Source organism: Podarcis muralis, chromosome 1 (assembly GCF_964188315.1).
Source record: "Podarcis muralis chromosome 1, rPodMur119.hap1.1, whole genome shotgun sequence".
Taxonomy (NCBI): domain Eukaryota; kingdom Metazoa; phylum Chordata; class Lepidosauria; order Squamata; family Lacertidae; genus Podarcis; species Podarcis muralis.
In genome coordinates, this window is record NC_135655.1 from 68,271,516 (window position 1) to 68,295,511 (window position 23,996).

The following is a 23,996-nucleotide window of genomic DNA, read 5'->3' on the forward strand; positions in this document are numbered from 1 at the left end:
TGTGTATGAAGATCCTGTTCAGATGACAAGACCCACCATTTCAGCCTCGCTAATGTGGTCCAAGGAAAGCAGAACAATATGTTTGACACCTGCTTAGCTGCAGAAGTTGCAGGCAGGAGGTGTACAAGGCACCATCAAACTGTCTTAGGGACTCTACTCTGGATTTGTGTAGGGTTTACTCCTTATCCTTCTCTTTTCCTGAATATATCCTGCAAGGCAATGGAGCTTTAGAATCAGAGTTTTCTATCTCCTAGATGGGCTACCTTCCCAGGTTGACGAGCCCCATCTGCCCCTCACTTCCCTTTACAGCATGTGCAAGAAGGTGGTTGCCTTCTTGACAATTGGATCCACTATTGGTCTCATCTGCTCAATCTGCCAGAGCCCGTCTTTACATGCAGGTGAAGTCCCTACTCACTGAGGGTTTGAAACCCATCAACTACCTTCACCTGGTTTAGCTGACCAGTCGAAGCCGTTCTCAGGGTGTGGCTGCTGTCATATGCTGACAGCTTCAATGAGCCACAGGTGAGAGCTGAGTGCAGGGTGGGGACCAAAGGTAGACAAACTATCCCAGAAGAGGCTTGACATATCTTCCACCAGAGGTACAACCCCTCCCCTAACACCACATAACCCCTCCCTGATGTATGACCTAGTCATTTGTGCAATATTGATTGTGTACCTATAGAAATGGTTTTATATGTCTTTAGAATTTAATCTTGTGCACTGCTTAGATGGCCTCTGGCCATGAAGAGGTTTATAAATTTGTAAAACAATGATGATGCAGGCTCACAATCTAATAGACTTGATACAAAAGGGGAAAAGAATGAGAAGGGAAGAGTAAAGCATCATTATGGAAACTTCTCTTTCGCTGGCTGTTCATGCCAGGCTGTTCTTGCTCCAGTCATGATGGTCTTCTTGGAAGCTAGGGGATGCAGCATTCCAGTGACCTTTATTGCCCTGGTTAGTGGCAGACACTTGGATATGCTTCCCTTTGATATGATGAATGACTATGAGTTCTGGATCAATTTTAGCAGTAGCCAAATCCAACCTAAAGGTTATCAACAAATGGGTCAGTATAGCCAGGCTGCCCATGTCCATGAACAGGCACAGCTGATGAACCAGTCAAAGCTAGTACAGGTGTTCCCAGCTGCTGAGGCCACTTGTGGTCACTCTGGTGACAATGATTGACCCAGAAGCAGCCCCAAACTATGTACTTGTTCCTTCAAAGGAAATGCAAACACATCCCAAACAGGCAACTTTCCCAGTTCCCTGATCTGGAAAGCATCAATTCCCCCCGGGTTCTGTCCTGTTGGGATTCAATCACAAATTATTGGCCTTTATCCAGTCCACCACTACCTCCAAAAACTGATCCAGGACCTATAATACAGTACATGTTGTGTTGCTTATGAGTGCATGGCTAATGGCAATGCTGATAAGTGCACCTGTTCTGGTTTGGTTGCATTGTTGACCACTTCTTAACTGAAGGTGAAGTTCTTTATTGTGTGTGTTGTCATTTGGCATTGTCTTTATTATAGCTCAGAGCTTTTGTTTTGTAGGAAAAGAAAAACAAATTTAGATCTGATACAGTGGTACGTCTGGTTACATATGCTTCAGGTTACACACTCCACTAAGCCAGAAATAGTGCTTCAGGTTAAGAACTTTGCTTCAGGATAAGAACAGAAATGTTCTCTGGCAGCGCGGCGGCAGCAGGAGGCCCCATTAGCTAAAGTGGTGCTTCAGGTTAAGAACAGTTTCAGGTTAAGTACGGACCTCCGGAATGAATTAAGTACTTAACCCGAGGTACCACCATATTTGGAAACAGTTTGACAGAATTTACATGGAAACACAATGCATTAGATGGTGGTATTAAGGACATAAAGGTAAAGGTAAAGGTACCCCTGCCCGTACGGGCCAGTCGTGACCGACTCTAGGGTTGTGCGCTCATCTCACTTCAGAGGCCGTGAGCCGGCGCTGTCCGAAGACACTTCCGGGTCACGTGGCCAGCGTGACGAAGCTGTACTGGTGAGCCAGCACCAGTGCCGCACACGGAAACGCCGTTTACCTTCCCGCTATAAAGCGGTACCTATTTATCTACTTGCACTTAGGGGTGCTTTCAAACTGCTAGGCGGGCAGGAGCTGGGACCGAACGATGGGAGCTCACCCTGCCGCAGGGATTCGAACCGCCGACCTTACAATCAGCAAGTCCTAGGCACTGAGGTTTTACCCACAGCGCCACCCGCGTCCCAGTAAGGACATAGAGTACTAAAAACTGACTGTGTACTTGTATGTACAGAAATAGGCCTCATTTATCATTTTGACTGTCTCATAATACTTAAGAAGAAACTTGCTGGATCAGGCCAAAGGCCCATCTGGTCCAGCACCCTGCTCTCTCAGTGGCCATTTCTATGCATATGGGAAGCCCAGAAGCAGGACATGAGCACAACACTCAACACTTGTGCTCACTTGCTTACAACTGGCATTCAGAGGCATACTGCCTCGTAGTTGGCAGCAGTTCTTTCAGGTCAGATAACTTGACTGTTCATCACCAAATACTTGATTGTCTCTGTATTAGCTGCTAGGAATAAATAATCCATTTATACATCTCAAGGATGCAAACAGATTAAAATGTATCTGAGACTTCTGAAATAAGTGAGACTACTTCAGGCAGTTGGTTTTGGCACAGACCTTTTAGCCTGGCATTGTTGGCATTCAGGACAATAATCCCTCATCAGCTGACCAACATACTGCTGTTATTTGGAAGACTTAGGCAACATGGCTTAAATTCAGATTTATATGGGGAAGTGTATATGATCTTTCCATTATTCCAGAGAGAATATCGAAGAAGAGGTCATCCACAGATTTGGAAAGGGCTGTTTTTAGAAACCTGACTGGATTTATGGAGCTCTGATCATAATGCAATATTACCAGATCCCTGGTCTCAGATTTCAACTCATTTAATTTTATTATGTCTTTCATTCTAATGACTTCTTCTTTTGAAAATGCAAAGCATCAGCAATGTGGCTAAGAAAATAAATCACTGCTGATTATACCAGGGTACAACTGACTTACTGCAATATATGTTGATTATTTCTTGGACATTAGCAAGTTTTTAGTGGTATGCATTTAGTAATACATACGGCATCTGTTTTGCAAAATAGACAAAATATGCTCATTTTGGCCAACAAGTCCATCCTATTAAAATGAACAGTCAGTTCACACAGGTGGTTTTCATTCCCTGAAGAATTTCAGTGTGAAGACTTGTAGTCCTGCCCTTTGACTTCATTTGGGACCTTAGGCCATAGTTTATAAATTTTGAAATGTTCACCAGCTCTAATCCTCTGGTCTTTGGGAATCTAAGAGTGAAGAGTTGGTAGAATTTCTTCTTATTGTACTATATAAAATACTCAATTTCATGACAATAAAAACACTTTAAATTGCAGCCAGCATAGTATGTTCTTGACAGAATTTGTCTTAATTAAAATATTAAGTCTCATCCAGACTTCTTCTTGCCCTACCACTTTCTCACTGGAAAACACAATCTTTACCGCTGAATCAGAGCAAACATCAGTTTTCCTCCGGATTGACATTTGTTCTGATTCAGCACTAAAGAGCTGGTTTTCCACAGGGAAAGTGGCAGGGGAAGCAGAAAACTGCTTGGACCCATGCCTAGAAAGCACAGGACAAGTGGAAAATCTCTCAGACCTATGCTTTCTAGGTATGAGAGAAGCAGAAGTGTGGATGAACCCCGTGTGGGTTGGAGTTGTGTATCACAGGGTTAACTACTAATTGCATTGACTTTCAAACATCCTAATTGGTACAGTGCTGAGATCCCATCTATGCTTTCCCTGCATAGTTTCCTTGTCCCTCTTCTTTTTAATAAAACAGTTTTAAAGTGTTTTACTTCTGTATCTTTTATATGAAAGATTTTGTTTATATTGAATGTTGAAGTGCCCTGTGCTGAACTTATCATCTGGCCCTGAGAAGCTTTTAATTTTTTTATTTTTTGCATATTCTTGAGCAATGCTGCATTCTCTACTAATTAGACACATCCGACTTTCTGGTGCCTTTTGAACTTACCAAAGGTTTGAAAAAACACATTTGGTTGTAAATGATTTTTTTAAACTGACAGTTTCCCCCCAGTATTCAGTAATCTTTTAAACTAGCTTACATTGTACTAGGGGTTTTCAAACACTCCTAAGGCAAGTTACCAAAAATAGCTTTTTCAAAGAAGCATTTGTAGTACTGCTCATGATTAGCTTTTCAAGGAGCAGGTGTCTGTCTCTTTTCAATTGACAGACAGTTCTTTCTTACGATGAAGATGCTTTTTTTTTGGGGGGGGGGTAGGTGTTCTATGAAGTTTCCGACAGCCAGGCTTTGTCCTGACAGTGTTAATAATGATGTAAAAAAATTGCATAAACCTTTCAGAAACTTCCAAAATAGACCACATAAACAACTTCCTGTAGTGCATCTGCATCAGCACAACAGGATGCCTTCATCTGCCCCAGCTGTAGCAAAACATGTGTTTCCCATACTGGCCTCTACAGCCACAGCCGGCACTGTAGTTCTCCAATGGTTTGACTTCACCCCTGATGGTGCACTCTTCCATTGTCGCCCAAGACAGACGGATACCAAGAAACCTCTGGACAGTCAGTTTCATTCCTAAGGAGAGGGCAGATGAGAGGAGTTGGCATTCTGTTAAAAGAAAAATAGATTAAAAACAAATAAGTAAGGCAATGTTGTTAAAATTGCAGGCTATCACTCTGGTTTTCCACTCTTTTGAAGGTCTGCGTGATACTTAGAAGAACTTTGGTTGGATGATGTAGTATAGCAAGTAAAAGCCAAATTGTAAAATGTGTGGATGACTTTTTTTTTAAAGTAAAGAGCAAGCATGAGACCCTACACCTGCAGTGTGAAGTATCACAATGCTCGATATGGAGGAAAGGGTTAGGATATATACTTAGCTCAGCACTGCAGGAATAAGTATGATTTGTTCCTACGTGTGGGGCTTTATGTGTTGTATGTATGGTGAATGCAGTATGCAGATGCGTGCTTGGTGACCACTTTTGCCATGACTACTGATAGCATGTTACCCTTGGAGGAGTGACCAACCTTTAATTTTACCTTTGGGCCAAAAAAAGTCTAGTCAGTCCTGCTATAGCTACTGAAAGAATAAAAATGGGAAATATCTCTTTCAGTCAGTTAAAAGCCAGTATAGTAAATATTCATTTTTATAACGGCAGGACAATGTATATTTATTTTCTGTGCAGTTTATATAATGAATTTTAGCTGCATAATTGATTACAGTGGTAATCAATTACAGTATAGTGGTGATTTATTCATTTTAGCTCCCGTGACGGGGTGAGCTCCCATTGCTCGGTCCCTGCTCCTGCCAACCTAGCAGTTTGAAAGCACGTCAAAGTGCAAGTAGATAAATAGGTACCACTCTAGCGGGAAGGTAAACGGTGTTTCCGTGTTCAGCTCTGGTTCGCCAGAAGCGGCTTAGTCATACTGGCCACATGAACCGGAAGCTGTACGCTGGCTCCCTTGGCCAGTAAAGCGAGTTGAGCGCCACAACCCCAGAGTCGTCCGCAACTGGACCTAACAGTCAGGGGTCCCTTTACCCCTTTACCTATATTTAGATGATGCTTTCTTTTACTGTTGTAATTCATCTTGCAAACCAGCTTGAATGCTATGAAACTGTTTGAAGTGCCAATACTATTCATTGCATTGTATATTTGTTTGAAGTGTCATTTTATATTATAGTGTAATGATACTGCAGCTTTGCTTTTCTGCATCACACACAATCCATAAGTTCACACGAGTTAGCATGCATATATGAATGTGCACATATATAAGTGTATATGTGTGTATCTGTATGTATATACCCAATGCTTGTGACTTACTACTTTAGACAAACTAAACAATTTGTACCCCAAACATTAAACACAGAGTTAAAAATAAATGCAGCTTAAATATATTGTTATCCATGCCTCACAGGGAAAGAGGCACAGTTTATCGCACATCTCATTAATTTGGAATGTAAGTTGCACTAACAATTTGCTCGTGGAATTTAAAGGGCAAGCAGGAGATGGCATGTGACCTTTAATAGCCGAGATTTATATAAGAAGGGAGTTGAGGGATACTGAGGTTCAGGAACTAGAAATCTTTGCCAGGATTTTAATGTTCTGTGTGTATTAATTAAACCAAAATGGTTGTTTACAAGATTTTAGTTGAAGGTTGAGTGTATGGGGACATAAGATTCTTCCTTGACTAGAGTTGGAAGGAACCCTAAGGGTCTTTAAGTCCAACCCCCTGTTTTTTGTAGATGGTATGGTTCCAGACTTTCTCATAAAATATGTGAATGTTACAGTATTGTGTATGGCCAGGGTTAGTTTCAGGGAGCAGTTCAGATATTTCAGAATAGTAGATATAAAGAGAACTCAATTTGAATACTGACAGCCATGTTGGTCCACATGGAAGATTCTAAAATCAACATTAGGGCATTTAAATATATTCTTCATCTGATTAGCACATATTTTCCTTCCATATGCATTGTACAAGTTAATATCAAATTAATTTTTTATGCTTTTGGAAAACATGTCTTTCTTATAGATTGTGTGTCACAAATGCATAAGAGGCCCTTATGTAGTGTTCCATTTTGTTTGACATCCATCATTAAGAGCTGATGTATAGATATTACAAATGCAGAAGGAGGGGAGACCTGTTGTGCTTTGCTTTCATAAAATGTATATTTGCATTTGGGCAGAAGTTAGCTAGACATTAAATTCCAGGTGTGTTCATAGTCATGAAAAACACAAAATTCAAACCTAGAAAGAGTAGCAAAGTTGCAAGGTGTTTGGGCAGCCCAAATGGTCTTTTTGATTTTTAAGCCTCCTCCGCCCCCCCAAAAACCCCCAAATATGTACCTGCATGTACATGAGAAAAGCAGGGCTCCATTCTTTGGCTGATTTGATAGATTAATTAGCTAAAACTTGAAAATGTTCATTCATTGAGACAGGCAAGTTTCTAACCATCAGGCCTGGTATGGAAGGACATAAGTGTGTGTGTGTGTGTGTGTGTGTGTGAGAGAGAGAGAGAGAGAGAGAGAGAGAGAGAGAGAGAGAGAGTGAGTTAGTTAGTTAGTTAGTTAGTTAGTTAGTTAGTTAGTTAGTAATCCTGGCGCTGATATGTTACTGTAAATGAGGAATGAAAAAGAAAATATTTAGAAGTCTTTTCCTTCATGTAATTGCTTCTACATGTAGGAAGCTCTGGGATTTATCACACTATCTCTCCTGCTTGCTGCCCCTCTCCAGTGCTATTCTGGAGATTCCTTAACCCATAGAATGATTTTATTGGGGGGTTAAGAGATCTGCACTGACAGAGAGGAGCAACTAGAGCCCCACAGATTTCCACTAGATTCTTTGGATCCTATCCTAATAATGTCACCAGATGATAGGCATTGTCAGAAGCTCAACTGCTTACTAATTTGCAATTAGTTTCAGCCTCTCTTGCATTGAATTTGTGTGTATTGCAGGGTGAAGCATCCTGCAGGCTCACCATTGTTACTGTCACATGGCATACCCTCTTCATTTAGGCTAGAAGACTGATATTTCTTGTCTCCAAGACTGAAAGAGCCCAGAGAGGAAAGTGACTGTTCCAGTATATGGTAATCATTTTTTTGTCCTAGTACAACCTTCCCAAACTGGTGCCCTTCACATGTTTTGGACTCCGCCCCCGCAACTCCTACCATCCCTGACTGCCATGATGACAAGGGCTGAGGCAAGTTGTGATCCATATTATTTGGAGGGCAAAGGAGTGGGAAAGCTGTCCTAGAGAGAGCCCCAAAGTGTATTCTACAGCTGGTGTGAGACTTTAGTGAGAGGTATCCACATTGGAGATAGAAGTTAAGATCTAAACTTTGCAAATCTGAATCTGGGAGCAGTTGTGTTTAGGGCACTGCAGGATCACAAAAATAACTAATCGGGACGCGGGTGACGCTGTGGGTTAAAGCCTCAGCGCCTAGGACTTGCCGATCGAAAGGTCGGCGGTTCGAATCCCCGCGGCGGGTGCGCTCCCGTCACTCGGTCCCAGCGCCTGCCAACCTAGCAGTTCGAAAGCACCCCCGTGTGCAAGTAGATAAATAGGGACCGCTTACCAGTGGGAAGGTAAACGGCGTTCCGTGTGCTGCGCTGGCTCGCCAGATGCAGCTTGTCACGCTGGCCACATGACCCAGAAGTGTCTGCGGACAGCGCTGGCTCCCGGCCTATAGAGTGAGATGAGCGCACAACCCTAGAGTCTGTCAAGACTGGCCCATACGGGCAGGGGTACCTTTAAGTAAAGGTAAAGGTACCCCTGCCCGTACGGGCCAGTCGTGTCCGACTCTAGGGTTGTGCGCCCATCTCACTTAAGAGGCCGGGGGCCAGCGCTGTCCGAAGACACTTCCGGGTCACGTGGCCAGCGTGACAAGCTGCATCTGGCGAGCCAGCACAGCACACGGAACGCCGTTTACCTTCCTGCTAGTAAGCGGTCCCTATTTATCTACTTGCCCCCGGGGTACCTTTACCTTTACCTTAATCTTAACTCTCAACTGAAGTCTTAACTTTTTTTTTCTAGCACTGAAAGAATGATGTGTATGGGTGGAGTTACTCAAAGAAGCTTGATGCGCATGGAACTTTATGAAGTTACAAAAAGGAGCTTACTCTGAGGCTCAACACAAAGAAGGCTATGGGCTAAGTGAGAAGGATGAAATAGGAGGGTATGCATTCAGTTTAGTTAATGTATGTCTACTCTGTTTCAGTAAGGCAGAGGTTTCCAAACTCTGTGTTAGTGTGTCAGCTGCAGTGTGTAGGTGTGTCATGCGATATGTGTCTGTATCTCTTATAGGGGGTTAGTTTAACCCTCGGTTTGCTAGTAAAACTGAATTACTATGTCACGAAATGATGCATGTGCTTTGAAGAGAAGAAAGAGAATGTGTTCTGAATATGTTTTGTGGGAGGTAGTTTGGGGCATGAGCAGCAGAAGATGAGAAAGAATATACATTCCAAATTTTTAAGACTTCATTAATACTACATTATAATCTGGAAGTGAAAAAAGTTTGAATGAAATTTTATTTGACAAGTTGTTGTTCTTTGGAACGTTGCCTCCCAATATTTATGGAATGTTGTCATAACTGCCATTAGTCTGTTGAACTTGAAACCAGCCTTGCTTGCTACAATTTTTTTCCATATGCTCCTAATAAAACATTTTCTGCTAACACCTTCTTTGTTGCCATGTTTAAGAATGTAAAATGATGTGTGTGTTCGCATTTACAGTGTGATAGAAATCCTGTAATCAGAGATATCCAAAACAAGAGACTAGCTGACAATTTGAACGAGTCAGTTGAAGATTGTTAAAGTCAATGACCCGGTGAATTTATGGGAGCTAGGAATTTTATTGCAGTTTACTGTCGCGAGTTGACTTTATGGGTCTAAGGAACAAAGAATAATCAGGGATCATCACAAAATTTATATCAAAATATTAGAAGAATTTGGTGTGTACTTTTCCCTTGAGATTTTTTTAAAAAGTAGAATGTGCTGCATTTTTTGAGAGAAATGTGGATGTTAAGTCTGATATCCTTATTTTATTTTTGATGACTTCATTCTTGGGAGGCTACATTGAAATAGGAGGCAGTTGCTCTAATGTACAGCAATATTAATGCTGTCTTGCAAGCAGTTATAGAGTCTTCACTCATTCTCTGCTAAGCTTCTGCCTGCTTCTGCTACCACTTCCAGTCACCTCCCCAATATTCTGGGATGGCAACATCCCAGGTGCCTGTCCTTTTCAAAGCCAGAAGAGTCAGCCAGGATGAGCTTGTGCTACACATTCCAGTCAGGAGACAGCAGGCAATGATACAGCAGCCACATAAAGTCATGTACTCTCTCTCTCTCTCCCTCCCTCCTCCTGACCTTAAAAGACCACATCCCCTTCATATAAGGAGAATAAAAAAGAGCACAGAACTACTGATGCATTTTGCTGATGTTTCACCAACTGAAGAAACCAGCAGCTCATGGATCTAGTGGAAGGTGATTTCTCTGAATTCCTCCCTTCTCTGGCAGCCCCCCCTCCATGCTGTTCCAAACGGTCCCCAATGCTCTGGGGCAGATTGTGTGGAAGGAATTCAGAGGGGAGGGTGACTCAGCAAAAACTATCCCCCCCATTCTACTCACAGAAGCTTGATATAAGTTCAGGGACACAATTGGATACAGTCCTATGTCAACAATATTTGGGGCAACTTACAGGTGTATTCCTGCATAACTTTGTATATTATATTTTTGTGATGTTGCAATTTTGTAATTGATCCCTCAGATCACTCTGTGTTTAAACCTTGATGATACAACCAGTTGTATTCTGGATATCTGTTCTATTTCTTTCAATCTGATCTTTAACAAGGAATGTAAAATTAGAATAGTATCCTGGTACTATATCTCTACCTAGATTTTATGCAAGTATGATAGAATGTTTCTGTATTACACAATATGTTTACATAATGTCGGCAACTTGATTATACAACTTAAAATTAATGGCAACTTAAAATTAATGTGGTCTATTGCAGATACTGGATAGAAGTGTATTGTATGTAAAAAGCACTTTGCAGCTTCCTTCCTTAAGTGATGCTGTTTGGGGCAAAACTTCCTAACCTTACATTAACACTAATACAGTGGTACCTCTGGTTACATACTTAATTTGTTCTGGAGGTCCATTCTTAACCTGAAACTGTTCTTAAACTGAAGCACCACTTTAGCTAATGGGGCCTCCTGCTGCTGTTGTGCCGCCACCGCGCGATTTCTGTTCTCACCCTGAAGCAAAGTTCTTAACCCGAGGTACTATTTCTGGGTTAGCGGAGTCTGTAACCTGAAGCGTATGTAACCTGAAGCGTATGTAACCCGAAGTACCACTGTAGTGCGCTGAACTGGCTGTTACTGACCAGGAAAGGGATCTTGGGGTTGTAGTGGACAGCTTATTTAAAATATGTGCAGCAGCTGTGAAAGAGCTAAATTCTAGGGGATAATTAGGAAATGGATTGAAAATAAAATTGCCAATCTTACATTGCCTCGATACAAATCTGTAGTACAACTGCATTTGGGATATTATATAAAATTCTCATTGCCACACATCAAAATAAGGATACTGTAGAGCTGGAAATGATTCAGAAAAGGGAAGCCAAAACGATCAAGGGGTTTGGGAAAATTACAAGTTTTGGGCCCCTTTGTTTTGAAAAAAATAAAAGCAAGTAAGGGGGGGGGGACATGAAAGAGGTGTATAAAATGGATGCATAGTGTGGAGAAAGTGGAATAAGAAGATCTTCCCCTCTCAGAATGCCATCCAATGAAGGTGAATGTTGGGAGATTAAGGAGAGACATAATGCACAACTATGGCATTCACTGCCATGGTTCACTGTAATAATGGCTGCCAACTTAGATGGCTTTGAAAAGAAATTGACAAATTCATGGAGGATAAGGCTGTCAATTGTGGCTGTACTACTTCCAGTGTCAGTTTCTGGGTATCATGAGGGAGAGACTGCTGTTGTATTCATGTGATGTCTGTGGGCTTCCCATAGGCATCTGATTGGCTACTGTGGGAACAAAATGCTGAACTAGGTTGATCTGATTCTCAGGGGCACTTATTATGTTGCTTAAAATGCTGCATTGAAACAAAACTGCCCACCCTCCTGAAAACACACACACACAAGCTAATTGTATATTTAACTGACCTCTAAGATAGATCCAGCTTTCTTTTCTTGTTTACTCTATGGTGCTTCAAGCACAGTTAGATCATGTACAAGTACTGGGTTCCATTTAATTATATTACCGTAGATTAAAATGAGTGTAATACGATGCAATGAAGCAGTATTTTATAGTACAGTAAAACTGGAGTTTACTTGCATTGGTTCTTGAATATGTATCTTCCATTCAACATCAGATCTGCAGTGACTGAACGGAAGCTATATGGGAGTATGCTCAGGGACAAGTTAAGTTACAATACCTTGAATAGAGGCAAGCCATAAATGTACACGGAAGGTGGAAATGCTAAATTGATTTTGTAGTATGCTGTTACATATTCTTGTAGGGATGACACATTCATGTTCTCCCCCTTGCGTTTTTATGCAACTGTACATTTTCCTATCTGGTTTAATCTCCATAGTGGTTGATGTGCAAGTACCATGATGGGTGCATAGTAAAATTTAAGAATTTTTATTATTGCATTGTGGCATCATTATGCCTATGTCTAAGAGTATACATAGAGTATTCAGTGGGTCTTAATGTCACTGCTGTGTGTAAAAATACAGAACATAGTTTCTGAAAACAAGATTGGGTACCGTGTATGTGTCGCTGGAACTTAAATTCTGCAGTCTTCAGCAGTCACTTGAATACAGTTTCTAGAACTCAAAATGTTCTTGCCACAGTTTAACCAGATGCAAGTATGCATTAGATTGTGACTTTTTTCATATGTGTAAACTTTTGACTGGAAAAGCAAAACATCACTATTCATGATCTCATTCTTTCCCCCTCTCCCTCTCTCCCTTTCCTTCCACTTTAGGATCAGGAGATGGTCTGGGGAAAATAATCCAGAGATTTCCCTTAAAGGATTTGGATGACACTCCTTTTCCACAGGGAATAGAGTTGGTAAGTTGCTCTGTGACATGCATTTGTAAATGCTTAATAATATTGCATGTAGATCTAGATTAATAGTCTCAACATCATCTTCAGAGAGGATGTCAGTGTGAAAAAGGTGTCTGCATGCTTTTAGTGAATTCTTGAGATAAATCAGCTTTTGCTAAGTGTCATCCTGGACCCAGGTGACGTTAGGATCACCTCAATTACGCCACCAGATGTTACATAAGAATCAGTCATTGGATCTCTGACTTTAAGAATGAAAAGTTGGAGGGGATCCACTGCTGTTCTTTTGTGACAAAATATACAATCTGACATCCATGGAGCACCTAGGCATGCATAAGATATGCACATGCAGCAGCATCTTTCTGGATATTAATCATAAGAAAAATAACATCTATTAATAGTCAAGTTCTTTTTTTAAAAAAAAAAACCACCCTAAAATGCAACTAGCATTTGTAACTTTAGGTGCTTGTTTTTGTTTTCCTTCTCTCCTAGCAGCTATTTTTGAGACCAGCATCTTGACCTGTGCATAATAATAATAATAATAATAATAATAATAATAATAATTTATTCCCCGCCCATCTGACGGGTTCCCCCAGCCACTCTGGGCGGCTTCCAGCAAAATATTAAAATACAATAATTCATCAAATGTTAAAAGCTTCCGTAAACAGGGCTGCCTTCATATGTCTTTTAAAAGTCAGATAGTTGTTTATTTCTTTGACATCTGGTGGGAGGGTGTACCACAGGGTGGGCATCACTGCCAAGAAGTCCCTCTGCCTGGTTCTCTGTAATTTTGCTTCTCGCAGTGAGGGAACTGCCAGAAGGCCCGCGGCACTGGACCTCAGTGTCCGGGCAGAACAGTGGGGGTGGAGAAAAGGGTATAAAAGAACAATGTGATAAATTAAACATGCTGCTGAGAGAGACTGGGCTACCTCTTGATATTTCCTTTTTCTGCTTTCATTAAAACTAATATTCTGTATGCTTGAATAGACTAGAAGGCTGCTTCACAACTTGTAACATTTATGTTTTGTTAACTTGTAACTACATTTTGTCAACTTTGCAAAGAGGGTTTCAAGTATGCCAGATCAGATGATTGTGATGTGTTTATAATTGCCGGGAAATAATTGTAGATCAATTATGGAAAATAATAAAAGCCTAGAAAATGCTTTTAGGAAAGAACATCTCTAGGTATTTGGCCAGTTTGCTGCATCATATTTTCATAATTGCGCTTTTAAAGTTGCTTCATATGACAAGGGTTGGCTACTTTAGTATAATTTTTACATTCTTCTATTTTAGATTATTTTGAGAAAACAACAGTTCTAGCTTCATAATTTGATTGAAGTTCATTTTCCATGTGGTTGGGCCTTGGAGGAGGACTATAAGAGAATATTCTTGCAAATGTGTACATTGCAATCATAACTGAGGTCCTTCATTTCTAACAAGCATGATGATGACATCACCACATATAATCTGCATTTTGCTTTCTAGGAAGTGTTGTGGATCTTGTTACACCCTAGCATTTCCTAGCTTCATGAATGAAGTAATTCAAATTGCTATCAGCCACCCTTTTTTCAAGTCCCATCAGAGACCAATGTGTAAATATCAAAGTTTTACTTTGCTTTAATTCCAATTGAAAAAAAGCTCTATGGCAGATTATTTTCTATGATTCAACTTTCATTGCTGAAGTCAGTAGCCAATTGTCCATAAACTGTGTTCTGAAATTAGTAAAATGACTGTAGGTGGTTCTCTACAGGAACTATGCTTCTGTAGCATAGTTTCATAATGTACTGGATTGTTTCTTCACTTTTAATGTTGTAGTAAATATTCTCACAACATATTTTCTGTGGCTTGTAAAAATCACATTGTTAGGAAAATATTTTTAGTGATGTGATCCAAGAATTTTCCCTAATATAACTGAAGAACAGAATACTGTAAAAACAATAAATTCTGAAATCACAGTATATATAAAATAAAATGATCCCCAGTAAATTTTGATTTTCATAGTTGTCAACAACTGAAAATTTTCCAATGAGACTTCCACATTTCTTGGGCCTTTTGAAAATAAGGATTCAGGAATTACTTGGTCATGAGGATGTTTCAGAATATACTGGAGAGTGAATAACGTTTTATATATCTAACATGGCATCCTTGACTTAAATGGATTTAAAGGTATTAAGGAGTTTTAAATGTTTAGATGAATACTCAGGGACTTCAATAAGATTGATGGACTACATTTTACTGTCTCCCAGCCAGTCCCTGATTACAGCTGGGATCTAATAAGTTGGTACATTTGCATCATGTTTTTCTGAACAAAAGGCGGTGTACATGAGGTTCTCAGGTGTTTCCCATCCACACACTGACCAGACTCAAGCTGCCTCAGTCGCTCCTAGTAATTTCACCATGTGCTCTCAGACTTGTGCCTTTGAGACTCACTATTGTTTCCCTTCATGGAGCACCCCATCTTTGTGTTTGGGAGGATGAGAAAAGATGTGTTCCTTCATTGCAGTATAGCATCCACTCCCTCCCTCCTCATGTAAGGAAATTATTGCCTTGTTTGAGCTTCAAAAAGCTTCACATTCTCCCACAGTATTGTACAGTATTTTCATCCTAGTTCTGTACTCCTCTGAGAAAGTCCCCCAGCTTTTCTCAGATTCTTCTTTCTTTATTCAATCTGCTTGTTGTGCTATGCTTCCTTCTCTAGTCTCTGCAGTTCAGTTATAATTTTTATTACTCATTATTTTTTTGGGCAGCCTTGAGTGGTGTTGATACCCCCTATATTATTGGGTTGACTTTGGCTAACATTTGTTCTCTTTGTGTTTTATCATTGTACGGTTGTCTGGCTGTAGAAACTATGAAGAGGGAGATCTGTATGCCTTTCATTTATTTTTCAATATGAATTCCTTCCAATTTCCCCTTCCTCCTCTTGCAATTGCAGGAGTTTGCCCAAATCTCTTTGGGTGGTCCCATTCCCAAGCAGGAATGAAGAAGTGTTGCCTGTACAGACCCTAACATTCTGTTAAAAAAATAATTATCTGCTTGCCACTATTTTGAAAATCTCAGCAAGGAATTCTGGATTCTTTCCCTGATCTTCATGCCACTACTTGAATTGGAATGAAACTGAAGTTGAATGCATTATATCAGGGTTTCCAAAACTTGGGTCTCCAGCTGTTTTTGGACTACAGTGGTACCTCGGGATGCGAACGGGATCCACTCCGGAGCCCCATTCGCATCCTGAATGGAACGTAAGATGCGTCTGCGCGTGTGCGGCTCGCATTTTGCCTCTTCCACGCATGCGCGTGAGGTCATTTTGAGCATCTGCACATGCGTGAGCGGCAAAACCCGGAAGTAACGCGTTCCATTACTTCCGGGTTGCCACGGATCGCAACCCGAAAGCTCTCAACCTAAAGCACATTCAACCCGAGGTATGACTGTACTTCTCCCACCATCCCTAGCTAGCAGGACCATTGGTCAAGGATTATGGGAATTGTAGTCCAAAACAGCTGGAGACCCAAGTTTGAGAAACCTTGCATTAGATCATGTTCTGAAGTGTGTGTAAATATTGAAGGCAGTGTGATGTTAGCATGCTTTGAGGTAGAATTATAGATTAAAGTTGTTTTATATTCTGTAGAATTGGCTAGGCATCTTGTGAAATGCCTGTTTGCAATATGTTATAATTGAAATGGTCAAATGTAGCAAAGCTTGTTTTAACTTTCTTGCAGCCAAGATATTGTAAAGAGCTAACTCCTAGATTTTGAGATCACCGTACAAAGTTCTTCTTCTTCTTCTTCTTCTTCTTCTTCTTCTTCTTCTTCTTCTTCTTTGGGAAACTGGAGTGTTCTTGCCGCAGAGAAACTAACAAGACTAATGTAGGTAGCCGTGTTGGTCTGATGTGGTCAAAATATATAAAAAAATTGTCCAGTAGCACCTTAGAAACCAACTAAGTTTGTTCTTCGTATAAGCTTTCGTGTGCTTTTTAAATATATTTTAACAAGACTAACGACACAAATAATATATACTAGCACAAGTCTGATTGGAATGCAGAATCAATTCCTTTCTATCCAACTTCACAAATAATTCTAAATAACTTCTTCCGTTAGTTGGTTTTAACATTAGCTGCAAGAGAAGTACTCCAAGCACTGCTTTGAAATTCATTTAATTTCAAAGTTCTGAGCTAATATCAATAATTATTTTTCCTACATGTTAACTAGATATTTTTCCTCCATCTTTACTATGCTTAAATAAATCCATGTATTATCATCTGCTACCAAAGCTTTAGAAAACAATCAGTTAGTTGCAGTATGCATGCACGTAGAATCTCATTCAATTTAGATTCAAAGGTGCCATTTTTAAATCAGCATTGGAGGACAAAATTATGATGAAAGGTCATGATCAACTTTGTTTCAAAAAGAGACTTCACAAAATATTTTGCTACTATCTCTTCTAAACAATATTTAATGGACACAACCTCTGGGTGTGTATAAATTGAGAAAGCATTCTGTAATACTGTACACCTCTAGGTCAAACCTTTCATTGGTTGTTGGGACAAACTTAAGCAGAATTGGCTTTACATACAGATCTTAATTTTCTGGATGAAAGCAAAATCTTTCTGAACAAAACGTTCTTTTTTTCTGTTTTCAAATAAGCTGTTAAGCCAAGCTATTTAAGGTTCAAACTTCCAAAGTAAACTCAACTGTTTAAAGGTCATATTAGGGACAGCATTTATAAGCTTTTTTAAAAAATCAGTTGAATATTTGTCATGAACACGCAAAATAGAAAATGGATAATTAATTGAAATCCAAGATTTAATGAACATTCAGGAATTGAGAAGGGTGGGGACACTTTCAAACAAAGGTGATGCTTCCTCCCCCCTCAAAAATTCAGATGATCTTAAGACATTAGATCTCATCATTCATGTACCATCAAAATTGGAGTTGGTGATTATTTCTCCTATTTCTGTTCCACATGTTCAGCTTGGAGACCTCCTAAATGCCTCCTGTTTAGGTACAAATAGTCCTGCCTCCTCTTCTCACTTGGCCCATCCATAAATGCTGCCATGTAATATTCCAGCTCTTGCTTCAGCAGCAGAACTGTGCTTGGTAACTGTGGGTACCCTTCTGCCATTAACCTTTCAAGCTGATGTCTTTTGTCCATTTTTTATGGCCCTGCAGTCAATTTTGAACCTAATTCTAGCACCTGTTTCTGCTCGTCCTCCCATGGTTCATGAGCACTTGTTCCTCTGTGAAGAGGATACAATAATAGTTTGGATCTCTTGATACTGAATCAATACACTGATGGCACCCAGTTCAAGGTTGTGTTGTACAGGTACATTCCCTTGTGATGGCTTTTCTTATACACAAGGGTACATTATGTATAAACACATAGTTTTTCAGAACGTTGGAGGCTTTATTGTAGATCCAGCAGTGTGCATCCACACTGTGTACATTTTTTGCCCTACTATGGTCCTTGGTCAAGATGGTATTTCTCTGTAACAATTCAAACCTTGCATAAGGTAAGCGAAGACTAGTTTCCAGCAGCATAACAAATGCTGCTGCAATGTGTTTTGTTTTATAAATTTATTGGCTGCATTCTCTACTTAAAGCAGAGTACACAGTGAGAAACAGTGAGACCACCTACCTTCTGTTATATCTGCATATGTTGTTCCTTAAAAGTGTCCCTGAAAGTTTAAGGCGGCCTCTTCCTCTCTGAAATTCTAAAAGATCCTATTCTCTACCTAAAAAGCAAAAGTTGACTATACCAGGACCTGCTTGCAGTTTGATCTTGACTACTGTACTGACTGTGGATTTTAATTAGAAATGCCATGTGTGCAAAGTCATTGTATCTCTTAATTCTGATTTGAGAATATGGTGCTGTGGTGCTTATTCTGTTGCATGTTCTTAATTTTGTACTGGATATTGGTAAGCGTGCTGATTCTGAATTGTATGGCTGAAATGATAGAAGGTAAGTGTTGAGAATAGGTTGAAGTGGTAGGAGGCAGCAACTAGGGAACCCCCAAGGAAAGAAGGCTCAGAGCCAGAGGAATGGTGGTGGGATGATGATGAGTGGTCAGAGGGAGAAGATGGATCAGACGGGGAGGAGGAGGTGTTAGAAGCTGAAGAGGTAACAAGATTTAAAGAGCAGAAAGAGTCTGTGGCAGAGAACAGTCTAGAACCAGAGGCAGAGGTTGGAGAGGAAAGGGGCCAAGAGGCAGAGATGAGGCAGGCTGCTGAAAAAGCCAGGGATTATCCCCCTCCTGCTGCAACCAGATCCCCTCCCGCTGGTCTCCATGAAACAGAAGAGGTATGAAGAGGGTGGAGCAAAGACAGGTAAGACAACAGAGTCTGATTGCTTGGGAAGGAAGCTTAGGGAACTGTGGGAAGGCTGGGACCTTCAGTCCTCACAACTGCCTCATAAGGGCAGGTTCTACTGGCAAGAGTTGCTGTGTTCTCTAGGTGTAGCCTTTTGAGCTGTCATTTCTTTGAATAAGGAATTCACTGAAGCCATGTGAGTTATTTCAGACCTGCTCCTGGCATCTGTTCATGACAGTAATGTCCAGTGGTGGTTGTCTGTCAGTGGAACAGACTTCAGCAGGTGCAATAGAACTTCTACTTCTCTTTTCCCTTTCTGCATTGTGTACCCTTCCCACCTTTGCTGCGGAGGATCAGATCTGTGGTGAGCTTGGGAAAGTTCCATTACTTGAGTAGACATCTGCTTGCATGATGTTTGATGTTTCTATGACAATATTTGTGTGTTGGGAACACATCACTGATGCAGTTCAGCTTGCTATTGTCATCCACTGCATCAAATGTTGGCTCCTTTGATCCACTGCTGAACCTAGAATATTGTAAGTGCTTTTAGGGAGCAAATATTTCTTTCACGCTGGAATTTGGCTACTATCATTCATGGCTGTAGCTTGAAAAACACAGTCTACTATAATGTACATGGCATAAATTTGCCATTGATCTTTCTGATTGCCTGCAATTATGTTAAAGAAGATATCGAAAGCAGGAAAATTAGTTTAGTAACCAATGTGAATAGTTTCAGATTGTCTGTTCAATAAATTCAGGGAGGCAATTAAACTCTTCCGTGTGTGAATTTTAAGAATGCCTTTCTCTAAAATAGTTCTGGAAGAAAAGAACTTCAGTTGTTTTCACACTGGAGAGTTGGATACATCTGAATGCTATGTAGTGATTTTTTGTTATGGAAGACCTGAGAATTCTGGGAACTGTGTTACTATAACCCTTTTTTCAAAAGCTTACTCTATAAGTCTTTTTCATTTTAAATAAGCTTATAAGCTATCAGAAGAGATTCTTTCAAACTATCCACATACTGGTGGAGTTATCTTAATTTTTAAATATGACCCAAATCAATTTTAATTGAATATTAAATTTTCCATTGTAAATCTTTGCAGAAGCCAAGAGGACTTACCCTTCTCATAAACACATTTACTTTTGAGTAAGCCTCATTGTTTAAGTGGCACTGGCATTCAAGTTTGTGTGCTTCCTACTTCACCTTAAGGCATCACAAAGGTGTGGATATGCTATGTCATACTTGGTATTTAGCTCTGTCTTTACGCAAAATGAGATTAAAAGTATTGTGTATCTGACTAATATTTATGACACAAAGGATAATTTAAGATAATGAGACAGTCATGAAAAAATATTAATGCTAAGTTTAAACCTTGCTTCTATGTGCACATTCGTGTGCTACATAGTAATGAGTCAGTGTGTCTTATTCTTGAATCATGTTGATGTAGTTTAATTCAAGTGCATGCAAGTACAAAAATGTGCATGTGTTTCATGGCAACTCAGTTATGTTGCTAAGTAACTTTGGGCAAGTGTTTTACACAAAACATTTAGATGTGCCTTCTGAATTGGTGGAAACCTATATTAAACCTAAAGTTAACTCCAAGATTCAGATAAAAAATAATACTTCTGTGTGTCTGAATCATGGGTAGAAGACCAGGTGCATCCTTCAACTCTCCTATAAAAATTTCCCCCCACCCATTCTTGCCCTTTTAGTCTTAACCAAGATGTAGCATTATGTCCTCACTGTCACTATCCCTATACAGAGTTTGAAGCTGATTTGCAAACCATGATGAAAATAACCTTTATGGAATGTTAATCTTGATGAAGCATCATGTGAACTCACATGAGGAGGAGGAGGGACCCTGCAAGATGGTATTGATTTTGTAACCGTGCAGAATTTCTTCTTTGTTTACCTTACTTTAAGGCTGAAAAAGTAACTATAGTCTAGTGTTGTATATGCACAGAGTTAACAGATCCAGAAATAGTATGGATGTACTGGGTCTATGTATTCTGTGAGATTCTACATGTGAACAAATTGAATTTAGAGACTTGATTTTGGAACTCAACAGCCTTTTGAATATCAGTACTTGTGGTGCTGTGGTCTAAACCACTGAGCCTCTTGGGCTTGCCGATCAGAAGGTCAGCAGTTCGAATCCCTTCGACGGGGTGAGCTCCTGTTGCTCGGTCCCAGCCAACCCAGCAGTTCGAAAGCACGCCAAAAAGTGCAAGTAGATAAATAGGTACCGCTCTGGCAGGAAGGTAAATGGCATTTCCATGCACTGCTCTGGTTTTGGTGTTCCATTGCGCCAGAAGCGGCTTAGACATGCTGGCCACATGACCCGGGAAAAATGTCTGTGGACAAACGTCGACTCCCTTGGCCTGTAAAGTGAGATGAGCGCCACAACCCCAGAGTCATCTGCGACTAGACTTAACTGTCAGGGGTCCTTTACCTTTTTTTTAAAAAAAAAAAAACTTTTTCATTAATTTCTTTTTTTATCAAGCTGAACATTTTAATTGTCATATTGTACATACTACAGTGCAGGAGTGGGAAACCTGTGGCCCTCCAGCTATTACTGGACTACAACTCCTATCACCCATGGCCATTGACTAAGCTGGCTGAGGCTGATGGGAACTGCAAGGCAGCAACATCTAGGGAGCCACTGGTTAGCCATGTCTGCTACAATGCCTCTTAGAGAATTTTTTATTAACTATTACATAATTTTCTTGTGAAGTTTTACTTTTATAAGAAGTAATGACAAGTGATAAAATAGATAAAATAAAACTTCAGTCTTTCCATTTGAACCCATTTGAGAAGAGGAGGTGCTCGCTGAGGCAGATTGCACTCATATTATTAAGGACTTTAAGTATTAAAAGCTGCACAATACATTACATATACTCTCTTAAGATTTTGGACATGAAAATCACCTGTTCTTACGCCAATTACTTGTTGCCAGTCCTTCTAAGATGGAAGAATATGTTGCTGTTATTTATGGATGAATAATAAAAAAACTTCTGGCTGATTTTATAGCCAATGACATGAATTCCTCAGCATTTGGCACATTTTTATCTTGCTTAATTAAAGGAAGCTCAAAGTGGTTTGCAATCTGAAGCAATAATGCATTAACTAAGCTAAAATGTTTACCAATTAATTAATTGCCTCAAGTATATGTGTATTATTTTAGTATACAGTGGTACCTCGGGTTACATACGCTTCAGGTTACATACGCTTCAGGTTACAGTCTCCGCTAACCCAGAAATAGTGCTTCAGGTTAAGAACTTTGCTTCAGAATGAGAACAGAAATCGTGCTCCGGCAGCGCGGCAGCAGTAGGAGGCCCCATTAGCTAAAGTGGTGCTTCAGGTTAAGAACAGTTTCAGGTTAAGTACGGACCTCCGGAACGAATTAAGTACTTAATCCGAGGTACCACTGTATATGAAAAAAAATTCAAATCATAATCAAATCATAACTGAAAGATTCTTCCAAAGGTGGGTGCTTAACATACTTAGCAATAAAGCAAGTGCCTTGCCAGAGGTGATAGGGTGCTCAAAATATATATAATAAGTTTTTGCAAAAATTAGACTTAATGCTTATGGCTTGCTGTTTTACTATTCTATTGATTTTGCATTTTATTGCATGTTTTAATTGTGACAGTTGTTTGTTGTGTTGTAACTAGTTGTGGCCTTCTGTCGTCATATATAAAATAAGTTCCTTATGTTCAGTATGGTCTGAACCCTATATAATTTGGTTAAAAAAAACACCTGAATAATGATATCTTGTAATCTTGGTTTTTAAATTGTACTGTAAACTGTCCAGAGATACACCTTTTAAGAGTTTGGATAGTTTGTAAATAATAGTAGTCTACAATAGTTGAGTTCATACAATTTTAAAATATTAATAGTGTCTGAGAGATTTCCCCTTTTGTGTTTTGATTTGTTCTTATTTCCATAATGTGTCTATTAGAGACTCCTTTGCATACAATGCAAATATGTTCTGTATGTAATGTTACAAAAAAAAATCTGAGCTGATGAATGATATTACTTGTGTTGGTATAAGAGGATTTATGTCTGCTTTTATCTTGATGACCCACTGTTCAGAACATTGCCAGCAGAAAAAAAGTTAATTGCAGATGTTCTGATGCTAAAGCAACAAAAATATGTCATACTGCTAGAGGCATTTTCCATAATATATGTACATAATGTACATATATGTACATAATGTACATAATGTACATTATTTGCTTTCGTAGATTTTCACGGGTACAGGAATGCAGGTTTTGGTGTCCTCGGGTGTCTTCCCGTGTAAAAGTTGGGGTGTCTAGGCGACGTTTCGACGAGGTCTCACTCGTCATCTTCAGGCTGGTGCTTTCGGCTTCTTGTTACTGGAACATAATGTACATATCCGCGAGGGACGCGGGTGGCACTGTGGGTAAAAGCCTCAGCGCCTAGGGCTTGCTGATCGAAAGGTCGGCGGTTCGAATCCCCGCGGCGGGGTGCGCTCCCGTTGTTCGGTCCCAGCGCCTGCCAACCTAGCAGTTCGAAAGCACTCCCGGGTGCAAGTAGATAAATAGGGACCGCTTACTAGCGGGAAGGTAAACGGCGTTTCCGTGTGCAGCTCTGGCTCGCCAGAGCAGCAATGTCACACTGGCCATGTGACCCGGAAGTGTCTCCGGACAGCGCTGGCCCCTGGCCTCTTGAGTGAGATGGGCGCACAACCCTAGAGTCTGTCAAGACTGGACCGTACGGGCAGGGGTACCTTTTTAATGTGTGTATATGAGACAAAAGTGAGAATGTCCTTCCATACATACCATTATGCTGCCTTTATAGTAAAATGAAGGATGTAGCCTGTGAACTAGAAGAAGATCTATCTAGGCCTCTAAATCAGAACTTTGGATCAAATTCCTTAAGTATCTTCCATTACTATTCTGTATATCTGATATTTTATAACCAAACCAGTTCACATTAGCAAAACACATTTCTTCTACAGTGTCAGTGTTTCTATACCAATTCTACAAGGGTAGAATGTTAATTTACTATTTACTACTG

The 23,996-nt window shown here is 40.1% G+C and overlaps 1 protein-coding gene across 4 annotated transcripts in view; it reads left to right on the forward strand.

Moving 5' to 3' along the window:
• SBF2 (SET binding factor 2) overlaps positions 1-23,996 on the forward strand; it is a 212,273-nt gene that overhangs the window by 30,651 nt on the left and 157,626 nt on the right. For all 4 annotated transcript variants that reach the window (XM_028731545.2, XM_028731515.2, XM_077930483.1 and 1 more), the window contains one exon: positions 12,574-12,659. In XM_028731545.2, coding sequence (XP_028587378.2) covers positions 12,574-12,659 — 86 coding nt within the window. The remainder of the gene's footprint in view (positions 1-12,573; positions 12,660-23,996) is intronic.